The 17247-nt window shown below is 40.1% G+C and overlaps 1 protein-coding gene across 11 annotated transcripts in view; it reads left to right on the forward strand.

Annotated features, from left to right (window-relative positions):
- LOC108973233 (cAMP-dependent protein kinase type II regulatory subunit) overlaps positions 1–17247 on the forward strand; it is a 71480-nt gene that overhangs the window by 51311 nt on the left and 2922 nt on the right. For 7 of the 11 annotated variants that reach the window (XM_018940317.1, XM_018940319.1, XM_018940318.1 and 4 more), the window contains 7 exons: positions 659–879; positions 11837–12018; positions 12632–12732; positions 12976–13071; positions 13751–13898; positions 13992–14067; positions 14138–14320. In XM_018940317.1, the coding sequence (XP_018795862.1) occupies positions 669–879; positions 11837–12018; positions 12632–12732; positions 12976–13071; positions 13751–13898; positions 13992–14067; positions 14138–14320 (997 nt within the window). In that variant the 5' untranslated portion in view covers positions 659–668. Of the gene's footprint in view, positions 1–658; positions 880–11836; positions 12019–12631; positions 12733–12975; positions 13072–13750; positions 13899–13991; positions 14068–14137; positions 14321–15246; positions 15582–17247 lie in introns of those variants that run through there. The other 4 variants (XM_018940311.1, XM_018940313.1, XM_018940312.1 and 1 more) reach the window with 4 other exon arrangements.

Below are 17247 nucleotides of genomic sequence, written 5' to 3' on the forward strand. Positions count from 1 at the left end.
TTGGGAAATCTATAGAGATGCCTACACTACACCACTTCGTTGGCGAATTGTCTCTAAAGCTTCACTATTTCTCCCTCTGCTCATAATTATTAGTACAAACAGAATCAAATTAATTTGTTCTCTTTTTCCGCGCTCCAACTCAAGTGCAGTTCCTCCAGCGAAAGCGCGCAAGCCCAATTGTTAAGCACGTTCCGCCGCACTGCAGCTCTGCTGCTTTCCTGACCGTACCCACCATCAGCACTAAATATATCTGAATATGTAAAAGTGTAAGTAGCGCGCCACAAATGGAAGCGTGTCTGAGCACCCGCCGAGCCATTTATAAATAATGGTCAGCCATGTCGGCTTTTCGCTATGATTTAGCTCCAGATGCTGCTAAGTAGCGGACGTACGCCGACTACTTAAGTGATGCACCTATAGTGCGCACAAATTCGCTTCCGTACACACATAAGTACAAAGGGAAAAGCATACATATGAGCCAGTGCGTGTTCGTGAGTTTTCAATTGAAATTGATGTAATTGTGTGGGTGGCTACTTCTTCGAGCACCTACACATTGGATTTACATACGATTCTTCGAGGAGTCTGTAACATACTTTGTCCCAGCTCTCGCTTCTGCAAACTAAAAAGGCATTTACTAAATCTTGACATTTTTTGCTTTCAGAGCGGAAAACATGTCGACCGATTCTAAGCAGCGAATTCAGGTGCCCGAGGCGTTGAGAGAGGTGCTCTTGGAGTTTTCAATAGCGTATCTGCTGGAACAGCCCGGAGACGTGGTCGATTATGCAGTACAGTATTTCAATAAATTGCAATCGAATCGCCAGGCAGCTGCAAATTTCTATCGCCCAGATTCCCCAGAGAGTAGCATCATATCACAGGAAGAAGGTAAGCGCCATACAATAGTTTACAAAATCTAAGAAGGAGAAATTAATAAATCAAAAATGCAATCGCAGGTCGGCAGTCGATACGAGGAATATATATTGAAAGATTTAAAGTAAGATTCCTCTTAAATGTGGAGCGGGACTTAAAGTGATATACATCAAATTGGAGCTACTTTAACAGGGTCCGGCTTCACAATGTCTAACTACGTCTGCATTTATTCGTAACTTAACCGACAAATAGCAAAATAACCTCAAAATCTCTAACAGTATGTTCATCGTTTCCACACTCCACTCACCCAGGCTGCCACTTGAACTTTCATTCTCTTATTTTCGACAATACATATTTTCATGCTTTAAGGATGAACTAGTTCTGTCCGGAATAACCAATGGACCAACTATCGTCATAGTTTCATGGGACTCTCTTCCAAGTTTTAATTGCACTACTCATACCATACCGCTTACGCGGTTATACCCGACTTTACAATAGCGCGCCAATCGTTTTTCCTCTCCGCTGATTGCCGCCAATTGGAGATTCCAAGTGTAGCCAGATCTATCTCCACCTGATCTTTCAAACGAAGTGGAGTTCTACTCCTCTGCTTCTGCGGCGGGTACTGAGTCGAATATTTTCAGAGCTAGAGCGTTTTCATCCATTCGAACGACATGATCAAACCAGCGTAGCCGTTGTCTCTTAGTTCGATGAACATTGACATAATGTCGTCGTATAACTCGTACAGCTCATCGTTCCATCGAATGCGATATTCGCCGTTGCCAATGCACAAAGAACCATAAATCTTCCGCAGAACCTTTCTCTCGAAAGCTCGTAACGTGACTCATCCATTCGGACGACATGATCTAACCAGCGTAGCCGTTGTCTCTTAGTTCGCTGAACATTGACATAATGTCGTCGTATAACTCGTACAGCTCATCGTTCCATCGAATGCGATATTCGCCGTTGCCAATGCGCAAAGGACCATGAATCTTCCGCAGAACCTTTCTCTCGAAAGCTCGTAACGTGACTCATCAGATGTTGGGAAATATCGTAACGTCGTAACTACGCACATACTCATGTATCAATATCAACGTGTATATATCTACTCACGTTTCGTTGCGGCACAATTTACGTGCGTGAACAAAATTTCGAACGGTCCTTCTGCCCCTCGGCTTTTGAATGTCGTGAATGTCATGGCCTTCGCACGGATATTGTGGCATTTCATTATGTTTCCATTTGCTTGGCTTTTTGGCATTTTTGGTAACCGGTGTTTTGCATGTCATGTGTTATAGGTGTGGTTTCGGGGAATATATTCACTTTCATGCAAATGTTTTGGATTTTTTCTCGCGACATTCGGCTCAACTTAATTAAAATGGAGAACGGCTGTTTCGAAGGACACCAATCAACATAAACTTTTCACACATCTTTAGTTGTGCCGTTATATAAATGCATACTGTATAGTATATATCTATATATATAAATTGTCCACGTACATTAAAGTTGTGAAATGACTATGCTCATATTAAAAATTTGTTACGCCTTCTTACCAAACTGCATGCACTATTACCCGCATGAACGCACCTCCACTTCGCTGTACCCCCACATGCCTTGTCTCGCTTCGACGGGTCAAGTGGCTTTTATTAGGTTAGTTCGTTCAGATTATGGACGCTTCTCATTATGTGTCAGCAACTTTCTACATGCTCACATTATTATTACTTTTATCGTTGTTGTTGTTGTTTTAGTATCCTACGTGCAGTCTTTGTTCGCAACATTCTAAAAGTGTGTTTGTTTTGTTGTCTTTACGCTCGATCGAACTTGGTTAAAAGCGCTTCAGTCAAGTATTTGACCCGCTTTGCTCCGACTTTGGCCACTTCACTCTGCTTGCCACAATTTGCGCAGAGATTAATCAGCTTCGCCCTGCTGCCGCCGTCGTACCGTCAGTTTATTTTTGCTGCTGCAGCTGTCAGCATTGTGGCCAACATCGCTTCACTAACGGTTCGGTGCTGCGTTGTGCGAACAACTTGCCTCATTAAGTAACTATTAATTATTTGCTCATTCGCCGTGTCGGTATATGAGCCAGGTGGTGCTGCCATCCGAAACCCAAGCCTTGCCAATCACCTCAATAGCTGCTTTGTGACCATTTTCATGAATTTCTGTTTATCGCTTGTTATTAATATTTTGTTATTGCTTACTGAAATGTGAAAAGATTTTTTAAGAGAGCGAAGAACGCATAACAAACACTAGCTATGCGCGTAAATAATGATTTTGCCTAACATAGTCGATAGGTCTCCAAATGGGGCGCTACCATAGATCCGCCGAGAGTTATAGTTGGTAAGTTGAATTCTCGACAACTTGACAGGTTCACATCTAAGAAAACAGACACCAAGCTAATCTGAGTTTAGAGTGGGGTAGGTAAGAGACAGCCAAGCGGGGTCCGTTTACACAATCAAAGTGTATAATCGTTTCTCTCTTTCTTTCGCGATGAGCTTTTGATAAAAACTGCTCTAAATAGAGGCTAGCATAGATCCAAAATAGAGGCGCGGTAACATGGCTATATAGATTCGAATCATGCTGGAATTTATGTATAAACGCAAAGCTCTTGCCAACGTCGATGCCCGAAGCTTTCGCTGCTCGAAGCATTTCAATGATTTGTGCTCGCATAAACGGTATGATGACTGTGGTCCGATAAACTGAGATGTTGGGGCTTGTGGCAACGCTTCCGTGTGTGCAAACAGTGGCTTACAATCATGATGAGATGTCCTCTGATCGCAAAGCTTCATTCATTGTAGTTAAGTTTATTTCGCTTGATGAGCCTTGTGTAGCACCTTAAGAGCGTTTAGAAGAATGCATAAATGCACACAGTACACACACTTTCTTAACTACACGTACACATGGGCATGGGCGAGTGCTGGGCCACCTATAAATATTGGTCGCCGCCAGTCAATCATGCGAGCATTATCTACATACATATGTTCTCTATGTAGATAATTGCATAGTTAATGCTTCAGCCCTCATTGTAAGCCGCCTTTTTTAGCGCATAGCTTCTGGCTTTGTTCTAACTCATACATCGAATTCTTTTCCGTTTATAAGAAATAGCTTCGCGTTTTATTAGCGACTCCTCGAATCGCTGCTTCACATGTTTGGCTGTGCATGTGAGTATGTGTGTAGGGGATAAGCTTTTGTCGGCCATTGACAACGTTTTAATACGATTTACTCGAGTGCGCTGTTGCCTCTCGATGGCTCCGTCGCTTTCCCTCTCATATCCTACCTTCGCTTAATAGCTAACTGGTCCTCCGAGGCAATGAGTGAAAGCGATGAACAATATTTGTTGTTTTACTGGTTTGATTGCTTTGTATATTTGCATTGCCACTAGAACTATATTTTTTTCCTCGGCTTGTTTCTTTTTATTCACCAGTGTGTGAGCGCTATCTTAACCTGAAGGGTGCCTCATTAAGTAGGTACGGCTATTTCTATTACTATAACCAGGTATATGGATTCTTAAAACTTTTATTAAACTGGAGTTAACGATCATTGTTCAGAAAATTAGTTATTGTTTCCTTTTTGGGTTTACTCGTTGGTTTATACAGAAAATCATATAATTTTCAATTTTAAAGCAGCTACAGCCAATCACCCTTTATTGCATCCATTCACTTCTTGTGTTTTGGTGTTTGTAAGAGCTTTATGCTTCTGGATATGTTGACACGTACGTCTCTTCAACTTGTTGGATTCTGTAATTTCAGTCGAAACCAATGTTCTGTGAAGGGGTGGCCGCGGTCTACCGTTGTGTATTTTAAGCCGCTTCATTGACTAGCTCCATGTGTTTCCCTCTTTCCACTCCAATGCACTCATACACGCATACATACAAGCTCCCTCCCAAACATACATTTATATACAAGTAAGTTCGCTCAGATGGCGGCGAGGTCCAACCGCAGCCGCAGTCGTTCGACGTCCAGCGTAGCTGTCGGTTCGGCTTTGGAAACACTTATGAAAATTTAACTCATCGTGCAGTGCTCGTGGCGTTTCAAGCTTTCCGTTCGCGACGCTATTGTTGAAGGACGTGTTGCTAATTAATTGCGCTCCACATTGGTCCTCGCGCGCGCCTTTGTCGTTTAATTATCGAAACTGTGCAAAGCTCGACTCATCACTTTGGATTATTCCGTCGCTACCACACCTTAACCGTTATTTGCATAAAACGACAGATTAGGGGGGAGCTTGTTAGTGACAGCACTTCTCCTCTGATAAGAAAAAGACTGGCACAGTCCGAATTTCGTTAAAACAATAAAAAACAAAATTTTACAAAAATTTGCATATCTCAAGGCGCGAGAGCGGACGCCCGCGCAAAGTGTAGACAAAATTTATCGCTGCTTGTTGTGACCCCGTTAACGCGTTTATACATCGCGAGTAGACAAGAGTGAGCACCTGTTACGCCTCAAGTGCAAATTATCGCAGTGCCCGTTTTGGTGGAATTCCCCAAGGCGTTGGGGCGAATTTACTGTGCGAATTTCGCGTACTTCGCCCACAAAAGTGACGAGAACTCGCTGTCATCGTTGGTGTTGCTGCTGGTGGCACTTGGCGGAATATTTTAGGTTTTATTTCGTTTCTTTTGCCCTGCGCCCACATTCGCTTGTCGTTCAAATTAAAGCAATGCTTAATTAACCCAGAAAAGCACAAGCACGGAGCATAAAAATTGTCATTAAACGCGGCACAACAAAGGCGCGCCCAGCTTTTTATGTTTTTGGCCGAAAATTATGGCACACACACGCACACCTTTCGGCGGTTCTGCGAAGAATATTATCTTTTCCTTCATCCAACACAAACACCCGCCTTCACAATCTTCTGTGTGTCATCCTGCACACTTCGATGTTTGATAATTTTTCCACATCGCCTACTTGGATTCTGGACTTCAATTACGTTTAGTTGCATATAGTCTTCTTGAGCTCAGAAAACTCTCTAGCTGCACTGCGCGCTACGATAAAGTGACTTTTTCCAGTTCGTGCTACAGAAGCGGTCATGTCTTTTACGTAAAAAGTGTCAATCTCTACAAAAGTTTCTTAACTCTCGTAATTTGAAGGCAGTTCAATTCAATTTATTTTGTCTCTGCCTCCTTAGTAGCAATTTCTATTCCATGTTGATGCTCAGAACTCGATAAAGTTCGTTCCTTTCTGTCCTGCGCAAATTATGCGTATGTTCATAAGTTTATTATATTTTTTTGCCCAAATTCGAAACAAATCTGGCAGAATTTGAGCTGTGCACAAATTGTAAACTGTACTTCAAAGTTGTATTAATATATACAGTCTAAGATACCCTTTCTCACCACATTTCGCAGTAGTATTTCGTGGGAGGCTGAACATGTTAAAAAGCCTCAAGATTAAACCATTTTCACTGCGTGTCGCTTAAAAGAAACATATAAACGCATAGAAAGAAAAATGTGCTGGCTTAAGTTTTCAAATATATTTGTACAAGCGCTTATACATATACATATGTATTTACTATCCACACATTCCATTTAATTATTTCGGCACTGAAGTCCTTCCTTCATTACGGATCCACTGGTAACCTTCGCTCCTTTCCGGCGCTTGCCTGCTCACTTCACTTTCGTTTGCTTAGTTTTCGCCTAAATTTCAAGTATGATTATCATATATAGTATATAATATAAGTATTATTATTTCAGTGTGTGCTTCTGTAGTTTATTCCTTCAGTTTTTCACTGGGCAACCATTATATATGGAAAGCTTTTTGAGTAGTTTAAATTTTGGAAAACTCCCATATGAAATAAAATGCTACTGTCAGTGAAAATCAAATCATTTAGGGCGTAAACCTCATACGTTAGCAGAACACACTCCGGATTCCTATTCCAGACCATGGCACCTTATAATTCACTTCTTTCTCAACTACTGAGATCACTAGGAACGTTAAAACAACTGGAGAAGAGGAAGCGTAGATACCCACAACTTGTGTAGAAACGCGCTCATCTACTTTTGTCTTAGGAACATTAACCGATGCCGATCTCATACTTGAAGTAAAACAAGATGGCAGCAGCTTTTTTCAATACCTTTTATAATACAGTTCTTACATAATCATATACGGTAGAGATTTATGTAGAACTTACGCCAAGATGGCCGACATTGTCTGCGATATGTAGCAGTTACATTTATCTTGCACTTAATTCAACACCTCTTCAAGGTTTAATCCCGGATCCTTCATACCATGCACGTTCACAAGGCTTTTTGTCGCCTGGGTGGGAGCCGGAGAGCAGCTTGTTGTTGCTTATTGAAACTTGTCAAAGATACGAAACGGGATTCTGTCTTTTGCTGTATTGTGTACCTATGGGCTGCTATTCTAGGCTTTTCCCGTTCACTCCCTCATCTATGCCCGCAATTTGTAGGTGTGACAGGGCAGTTCCAGACCCGCTGCAGTCATGTCCTGGGTTCTATATTTAGCCGCTTTAGCTGGAAACTTCGCACTGAACTTTTTAACGTCGCACTTATCTGCTGCTTGTAGTCACATACACATGTGTGTGTGTGTGTGCGTGTGTGTGTGTGCGCGTTTTGCGCGCTCGTGCGTTAATAATGCCAATAACAACAAAATTTTCAAAAGGAATACAGTCAGCAATAGCAACATAATTTCCTCCATATATTGACTCATGCGCGCGTCTGTGTGTTTGCCTGTATGCAACACTAACAACAAAACTAAGCAGTGCAATCTCAAAAATAGCTCCAATTAAAAGCAAAAACAAGAAGAAAAAACTTACAAACTAACTACAACTAACTAATACAATCAAGTGCGGAATAACTACTTGAGCAAAAATAAACTGCGCCAAGCAGCAACAACATCAACAATAACAGCGCATCAGCAACCAAGCATCCGCATCCTTCGGCCAGCCCGCCCGCACACGCCGCCAGCCGTGGAGCAGTGAAGCATTCGCACATTCGCACGAAATTTAATTAAGCCACTCAAGTGTGCGCTTGTGTGTGAGCGCGTACTCGTAAAGCACACACTCACCAACGCCAGCACGGCGGTGCGTGGGCGTGGGCGTTACTGCATTTCTTTGCATTCCGCTCGCATCAGCTGCATACCCACGCGTGTCGTTGCCATAGCCACGCACAGCACGGGCGCGAAAACGCTTCTGACAGCGCGACGCGTTGCTTATTGCTGCGCGCAGTCTACTGTGAACGCGTAATTGCTTGTGGCACGCCTGGCGCCGGCGCATCGCTGCTGTCCCTTCACCTCTTCCACACGCACTTTTCTTTCATTTGAACGCGCTCGGGTGCTCGCGAGTCGGTTGTGTTGGCCACAGTACGTCGTCATCGCCAGCGTTCCGCCCGAAAATGGCGTCTCAAGTTTCCACTGGCAGTACGCTTCTCGGTAAGCTGAAAACACCCAACACACACTTATTAAGCACAATTATCAAGCTAATTATTATGGCGACACTGTCATTAACTGCCGGTAATACAAGTACAAATCAAAGCTTGCCGTTGACATTAGAGCTGATTGTTATGAGAGCAACAACAAAACCATTTAAAAACAAGTTTCACACAACATTGCAAAGAATCCTTCAATGAAGTCATTCGACAAGATTGCCAATATTTTGAATACGTTCGTAACTTAACTGCTTAAATCGAGTTATCGAATCATGTTCTATATTAATTTAGCTTTCTGAGAAAGTCAGCTCCTATACTCTGCACTATTCCATTATGCAGTAGCTGCTAAAGGCTTTAAACCACAAAAGATCATCTACAAATATGTGGCTGATTGGAGCTTAAACTATTACATATTGGTTTTTTTACTTTGGATCCGATTTTTAATAGTGACGGATATAAGGAGCTGAGCTTAATCATGAAAATTTACTTTTACTTCGAAATTGCAAAATTGTTGTTTTGTCTCACATACTTTATATTACCGCATTTTGCTAATATGTTTTCCGATAATGAAACTCGCTTCTCGCAAAGCTTCTTCGTTGAGAAAACATGCTGCTCATAATAAGCGCTGCCACAACTAGCTGAATGCAGGAAATGCCACGAGGGCTTCAGAGAGTTCGCAATGCTCTCGCTTCCACATCTTCAAATTGGAATTGCAACATGATTGCAGCAATTAAACGCCAAAGTGCATTCTTAATTGAGATGCGTAAATTAATTGCGTTTTAATGCGCCCATGGATTGGGGGTGGCATGGCCCCAGCAATGAAAAGAAAATTATGAATGCCACTTGGGAATGTCGGGCTCGTGCGTCATTGCTGTTGTTCTACTGCAGCTGCTTGCCTTTGCTTTTGTGGCAAACACAATTTTGTTGTTGTTGTTTCCATTTGCTGTTACTGCCCCATTCAGCTACACCGAAAGGGAAATGAATTCCGATTCGGAGAGTCCTCTTGCCACGGACAATGCTTGAATGGGTGAATGGGTGAAGAAGCGGAAGAGTGTCAGTTAATGAAATAAACGGAATCCGCAATACAGAGTCCAAGTTTAACAAAATTGATCAAAATGAGTTTACCTGGCGAATATTACGTTCGGAATTTGCTTTTTTCTGACTTTTTGATTTTACTTATTTCATCTGTCCCAAGGCAAGCCTTTCTGCTTTACTTGCATATGGAGAGGTTCCGAATACAGAGCTGGCAGAAGATGGTGTTCTTGAATCTAGAAAAAAGAGAGAATGGAAAAAGCGTATGTTTTATCGACTTCAAGGACAGTCTCTTTATAACTGCAAATATTGTATACGAATTTGTCGATTGATACCGAAAGTTCTGCAATATCACAAAGGATATGGAAGAGTCGGAAAGTCACACTTTTCGGGCAAAGAACCTTATTGTCGATCGAAGACAAGAAAAACTCGATATACAAACATACTATACATACAAACATACATATCCACATACATATTTATAGCATATTTTGCGGCTTACTACTCTATACTCGCCCATTCATACTTGTGCGTAAAGGTGGGTCTAAATCTTCGAAAGATATTGTTGGCCCGTACCAACAATTATGCCTGATTCGCATACAGCGCATACGTGCTAAGGCACCCTCTTGCCCACACACCTGTGTTTCCCTGCAGAACTACCGATAGGCTTTCCTTCGCAGGGCAGGTATTGTTTAAGTATATAACATCTCTTTAATATAATATATAACTTCTTATTTTGTCATACGTATGCAGTTTTTCGGGACTGCACTCTCGGCCTTTCCGCGATTTCCTCTTCACGCAGCCTTTGCATAATATACATATATTATCCCACATGTGGGATGCTATCCCATACCATATCCCATGCTATGTGGAATGTTAGCATAAAATGTGCTACACCCCTTGAGCGTATGGGTAAGGGCTTTCCTACTTTATCGGAAACTATTTGCCTTTCTTTTGGGAAGCGGACACATTCCACCAGTATGTGATCTGCCGTTGCAATATCATTTTCACAGTGCATGCGGAGAGGAGATTCCACATGCTTATATTTGTACAAATAGCTCTGAAGCAGCCGTGGCCAGATAGAAATTGCGTGAGGTACGAGTTCACCTCCCCATGATCCCGCGTAACTCATTCTCTAATATTGGGTATCAGGGAGTGGGTCCACCTTCCTTTCGTTGAGGTATCCCATCTCTTCTGCCATTTTCGGAGGCATTTTTCGTTGATTTTTTCCATTTCTTGCTTATATTGGCTAGGTGACATGCTAGCCCTCATGTCTCGGACTGATGAGCAATGCTCTGCTGCTATGTCTATGGGGAGTCTTCCAGATATAACATGGATTGCATCATCCGACACTGTTCTGAATGCACAGCAAGTTCTCATTGACGCCAGTCTCCAACTACTCTCCTATATGAGCTATGTTTAATAGCAGATATCCAAATTGGAGCCGCGTAAAGAATGATGATGTGTGTGTGCATTCAACACTTTGCATAAGTGAACATTCTACACGTATTTGCATGCGTTTTAATTAAATTTTATGGAATTCCCACTTGTTTGCTGTAAATATTTGCCAGTGAGCCAAACCGGGGTCGTGAGCTATTCTAGCGCCAAATTGCAAATACACTCAAATATATTATTATGTTTTCGCATATTATATTTTGCGTGGCAGTCCATCATGAAATTAACAAATGTTCACAAGCACACTCACACACACGCATATGTAGCCGTTGGCCTATGTTCACACGATGTGACTTTGTGAGTATGAAAGTCCATCAGACGCCAGTAGACGGAAGAATAATACAATAACATTGAAAGTTTGAGCAAATTCTATTATTTTTGCTATTTTGAGAAGAATATTCGACGTGAATATTAAAAGAGGATTATGTTTATATGCAATGAATTAATTTATGAAAAGTAACTGCAGAATTTACTGCAAACATTATCACGCCCAACGAAACTTTCCACTTTGTTGTGGTAATTCTTACTTTAACTTAACTTTTGTAAGCTCTAAACTTTACTCTTCAAGCAGACTAAGAACTCTTCGCCCCACCTAAAATCACTAGTCATCGGCAAAATGGCTTTTCCGTCTGCGTCGGAAGGAAATCACTTTCGCATTTGCCTTTATATGTGATTTTTAAGCATGAAAAGTCGCACTTTATATCGCCGACCGCCTTCTTCTAACATAACAAATGGCGCTTGCTGCCCCAGTTTGTGTTTCAAAGAAGGTCCGTTCAAAATGATTTATGCCGACGCAAATTACCCGTGAAGTCTCGCACATTTGTTCGCTTAAAGTGCAAATCATTTAATTTAATTAAGTTTTTGACGGATCACTGCATATTTTGCATATTAAGTGCGACAACGCAGCGTCTCGCGTCCAGCGTGGCGTGTGAGTAATGCACTTAACACAAGCGAGCACACACTCATACTCACATAGCATACAAATTCAAATCGTTAGAGGGATTGTAATATTGTCTACACCCCGAATTTAAGAATAAGAATTTTGGGGTTCAAACGACCGATAGCCGATTAAAATGCCGAAGTCTTCTTCACGCCAAGGCGCTAACTTTTCTCGTTTATTTTCAGAGCCAGTTCGCCGTTTTACCACACGCCGCAAATCCGTATTTGCCGAAGCCTATGATCCAGAAAACGACGCCGACGATGACGAGGCCGAACGCAAGGTCTATCCCAAATCAGATGAGCAGCGCGCACGTCTAACCGATTCGGTGAAGAATGTACTGTTGTTCCGTTCGTTGGACGATGAGCAGGTGAGTGCGAGCCATCAGCGACACAAACACAAACACAAACACATACACACATTCCTTTTGCGGTTTACTGTCGCACTTGAAATTAACACACAGAGACAGAGCATCGCAAATAAGATACTTTTATTCCCCCACGCCGGTTGGCTCTTAATGAGGTAATTCACTCAGAAGTACGAGGGCAAGCACTACGTTCGATGCAACCTAGCCTCAGACGCATACGATTGAAACACCTGTTTGCTGGGCGCTAAACAGATTTTTATTTAAAAACAAGAAGCAACACAAAGAAACCGAAGATAGAGGGCGTTTTCGTATGGAGCATGAATTTCCACTACCGGTTAGTGGCAAAGAAAGCCTAACGGTTCTGTGATTCAAATGTGAATACAATTTGTGAATTTTCAAAGCTGGTCTCAACAGCGTTTCTCCCGTAGAGAGACGGAAATTGATACGATCTACACAACACTTCTAATACACACATAAATTCCAATATATGTTCTCCATTATTCTCAAATATGAAATAGGTCCCTCAGGTTTCAATACAAAAATAGACAGACATGCAAATTCGTGCACCACATATTTACATACATATCTACATTCAAACATATTGTTTTTTTCGCAGATGAATCAAGTATTGGACGCCATGTTCGAGAAGCGAGTGCAGCCGGAGGAGTTCATCATTCGTCAGGGTGACGACGGCGACAATTTCTATGTTATTGAGTCGTGAGTATCGCTTTGCAATTATGGTAACGTCAAGCGGAGTGGTGAGTGAGTGAGCTAAACGAGCATTGCTATGCGCTCATCCACCGTCCTCATGCAAATTTATGCCGCATATCCATGAAATGAAACACCTTTTTTTTTAATGACTTCAAGCTAATAAGAATACTTAATGATACTCATTATAGAACTAATGTTTTACATCTTTTCTCTTTTAATCTGCCTTTGCTGCACGAACAAAATGATCAGTGGAGTTTACAAAGTAATTTGTAATGGTGATCACATTTTCACTTACGACAATACTGGAATATTCGGTGAATTGGCATTGCTCTACAACGTACCAAGGTGAGTGAAAATTCCATTTATACCGTTCATGATATATATTTTTATTATAAATATAGCACAATTATAAATAAATATTTGTGTTATAAAATGGTTTAAAGTTTTGTATGAAAGTATTTATTTCAAAATTATATGCGCCTGACTATCAATTAGCATTAAAATGATGAATAAAAGTTGCTGCTCATAAAGGCACCGGAGTCACTTATCTAGCAAAGAAAAAAATAATAAATAATTCCAGGTTTTTTCATAGAAAATACAAATATTCCCATTAACTTAATGAAATATTGCTAAATGAACGAAATCACATTTTTCGTCTTTTTGGCGCACAAAAGCTTATTGAAGAGAAACAATGCTGGAGTTTAGTGCCATAATTATCCTCATTTCAACCTGGTCGAGAGAAGTTTGTGTGCGTGTTTGTGTGCGCTAGCTGGCAAGCAAATGTTCACATGTAGTTGAGTGTGTGTGTGTAAAACATCGTTTTTGGGAGGAGGCGTTAAAGTTGAAAATAGATGTGCATTCAATTGGAAGTAAAGTTTAAAATAAACATAAAAAGTCATTTTATCGATTTACCTTTGCTCTACACACACACACACACATTGTTACAAGCATATGGGCATGCAACTAAATTAAAAAGGGTGACCAGATTGGGAATGTTTATGTAACGATTTTCGATTGCTTTCAGAGCCGCCTCCATACAGGCTGTCACAGAGGGCCTACTCTGGGCCATGGACCGTCAAACGTTCCGCCGCATTCTATTGAAGTCCGCTTTCAAAAAGCGAAAAATGTACGAGACGCTATTGGACAGTGTACCAATGTTGAAAGCGTTGAAGGTGAGCAGCCATTTGCTTATTAAACATGACGACGAAGAAGCATTCTATACATTCGAGATTTGTTTCATTTAATTTTTCAATATTTTCATTTAGTCCTATGAGCGCATGAATTTGGCCGATGCATTGGTTTCCAAGCACTTCTCCAGTAATGAGAGGATCATCAAACAAGGTTGGGAAGACGAACTTTCTAACCCGAAAGCGCTCAAATCTTTACAAAATATATCCTTTACGCCTTGCAGGTGACGTCGCTGATGGTATGTACTTCATAGAGGATGGCAATGTATCGGTGAAAATGGACCAAGACGGGAAGGAGATAGAGATTTCGCGCCTAGGTAAAGGTCAATATTTCGGCGAGTTGGCTTTGGTTACACACCGACCACGCGCTGCTTCCGTCTATGCCGATGGAGATGTTAAAGTTGCATGTAAGTGGAAACGACCATAAGATTAACTGAACTTAATGTTATTTTTGGAAGTTAGCTCTTTTATGTATTCATACCACATCCATTGAAATGGATTTTTTCAAAACATAAACATATTTTCATTATATTTTAATTTTTCAAATCAGTATATAGACCGTTAATACTTTACTTTTTCCATTAAGTTATACATTGAAATATAAATTTGAACTTTAAAGTAGTTATGTACGTACGTATTTAAATGTGCTGAAAACTTTTTGTAGTGGATGTGGTATTTAGTATCCTTTTGCCTTTTAAACATTGAGTTTGCCATTTTATTTTCATTTCTCTTTTGCATTAGCTTGTTTTTCCGCCTACGTTTTATCTTTTTGAGCTTTTATTAATTTCATTTTGTTTTTATTTTTCAATTTTCTTCCTAATTTTCCCCTGCTAATTTTATTCCTTAAACTTCGTTAAACCGCATAACTTCGTATCTCTAAATTCCTCCGCTTGTGCTTGCGTAACTGTATCTGTATGTTTTGTATATGCCCGCTTTGTTATACAATACGTGGGCCCTGTATTTGTAGTCCTGGACACCGATTGCTTCGAGCGTTTGCTGGGCAAATGTGCGAATTTGTTGGAAAGCGGCATTAGCGGTTACCGCTACCTAGACGATGATTTGCGCATTTATTATGACAATATGAAAATGCTGCAGGACATTCAATTGTAGAGCCACTCCGTTTGCTTGTTGTTTTTTTTTTTTCATTTTGATATTAGTTTATGCTTTCATTGCTTAACGTTTGTTATTATTAATTAATTTTATGCAAAAACCGAAAACTCTTCATTTCCATTTTAAAAGTAAACTTTCTTTTTAACCTTCATCAATAATAAAACTAAATAAACAATATAACAATCAAATGTTGAACCGACTTGTGCTTGGCAATGCGTGAAAGATTTGGACAAGAGCGCTTTCGAGCGAATACTCGGGTTCCTTACGGATGTGCTCAAGCGAAATGCAGAAATCTATGAAGAACAGTTATCGAATCTTGCGCGGGAGAATATATTTTAGAGATCTTTCACTTATCTTATGTATGTATGTATGTATGGACAGTGGTTTTCTGTATACGTTTTTGTTGAATTTCGTTCACTCGGTGTTAGTGGTACAAGGCGCTATTGAAATCCAGAACGAAATGGATACTTCGAAATAGATTCTGTTTTTGCTAAGCAAGCACTCTACTAACGCTGAGCAAGCTCTATATGCATACAAATAAATGCAAAAAAATATTAATAATTTACAATTATTTCAAGTTATGGAAACTGGTAAGATAGTGTGGGCAAAAAATAGTATGACTTTTTAATTAGTTGTCTGTTTTTTGGAAATAGCAGAAGAAACCATTTTTAAATGAAATACCGGCGAGAGCTCCATTCAGAATTCTATATTCTAAAATTGTATTCTGTCGTCCAATTCCGCGATTCTTATACAGAGGTCTAATAAGCTTTTTTACGACCGGACGGCAGATAATATTTTAAATTTTATTATTTTTTTATTGTTATATAATTGTTACATAAAGGGAAATAGAAAAGCACAAGCTTCAAAAGTAAGCACAAGTAGTATTCCTAGCTTCAAGTACAAATAAAGGTGTTAGAAAAGCATTAAAGCGTAAATAATTAGGCCGGTAGTTGCTTGTTAGAAGGCAGGCCCATAATTTCTAGGTACCATTACATGCCCTGCCACTTCCTCCGTCATTTTCATCACCACTTTGGAGGCAAGGTCAACTAAAAGCTGCATTGGTAAGGCTCGAGTAATAATTTGAAAAAAAAAAAATAACGGCGCATGTTATCCTCTAATTGTGGTCAACGGTTTACACTGCTTTCAAAAACACAGCCAACCCACACACACACACCAGTAAAGATTAACAATTAGAAAACACCAAAGAGACACTTGCTCCAATTGGGTAAAAGATATCCTCACCATGCACACACACATACCCAATGTTTTAACATCAACAATAACACCTATCTTTTACCAGTTCGCAAAAGAATAACATTTGAATGTAAGCACAGTTATACGATTACCGTGAGTCAGGAAATTACGGTATAATTAGCTAAAATAAAGGAAATAATGGTGACTAAAATAAAAAATGGTACAGGTTCTTATAACACTTTCTGCCTTAACTGTATGTTACACATACACATAAACACACTGACACTGCAAACATAAAAGCTTTTGTTGGCAGTTTTATATTCTTTCATGAACCGATTTTTAACATTTTTAGTAGAATTTTGTATACAAATATGCATTTGGTATTCTAGTGCTCCTAGTGTAAGTGGAAAGATAGTAACTGCCTGCCTCTCCGTACCAGACGTCTTCAAGACCTGCGATAGACAGCTCAGTTCAGACATTGCCCAGACGAGTGAGACTCTGTAAATGGATGGCGATAACAGGAAAGATTGGTCTCTGTTTTCCCAAAAGTTTACCTCAAAACATTCCAATCTTAAAGCTGAAATTAACTGCCTTTTACAAATACAAGTGAAACACACGCATTTTGCTTCAATTGAAAGTTCCCGAGTTATTATATTAATGGAAAAAGTTTTGAAATGAATTCAAAACTTCTAAAATCTTACTCGAAAATAATCCAAATTTGAAAATAATTAAATTTTTTTTTGCCTTAGAAATAAACTAAAGTTAAAAATTATGGAAAACATTTCTGCTTGAAGAGATGAGTTGTTGGTTTCCTAAAAAATTTTAGAGCAGAACTCGATAATATGTATGTATATGTATTTCTTGAAAACCTGTGCTATTGGAAATAGAGGTGTGAGCAGGACTTCCATCTGCTGCCAAACAGTTATTTTTATACTCTCGCAACAAAGTTGCTAAAGAGAGTATTATAGTTTTGTTCACATAACGGTTGTTTGTAAGTCTTAAAACTAAAAGAGTTAGATATAGGGTTATA

The sequence above is a fragment of the Bactrocera latifrons genome, unplaced genomic scaffold (genome assembly GCF_001853355.1).
Source record: "Bactrocera latifrons isolate USDA-ARS-PBARC rearing strain unplaced genomic scaffold, ASM185335v1 scaffold_47, whole genome shotgun sequence".
Taxonomy (NCBI): Eukaryota; Metazoa; Arthropoda; class Insecta; order Diptera; family Tephritidae; genus Bactrocera; species Bactrocera latifrons.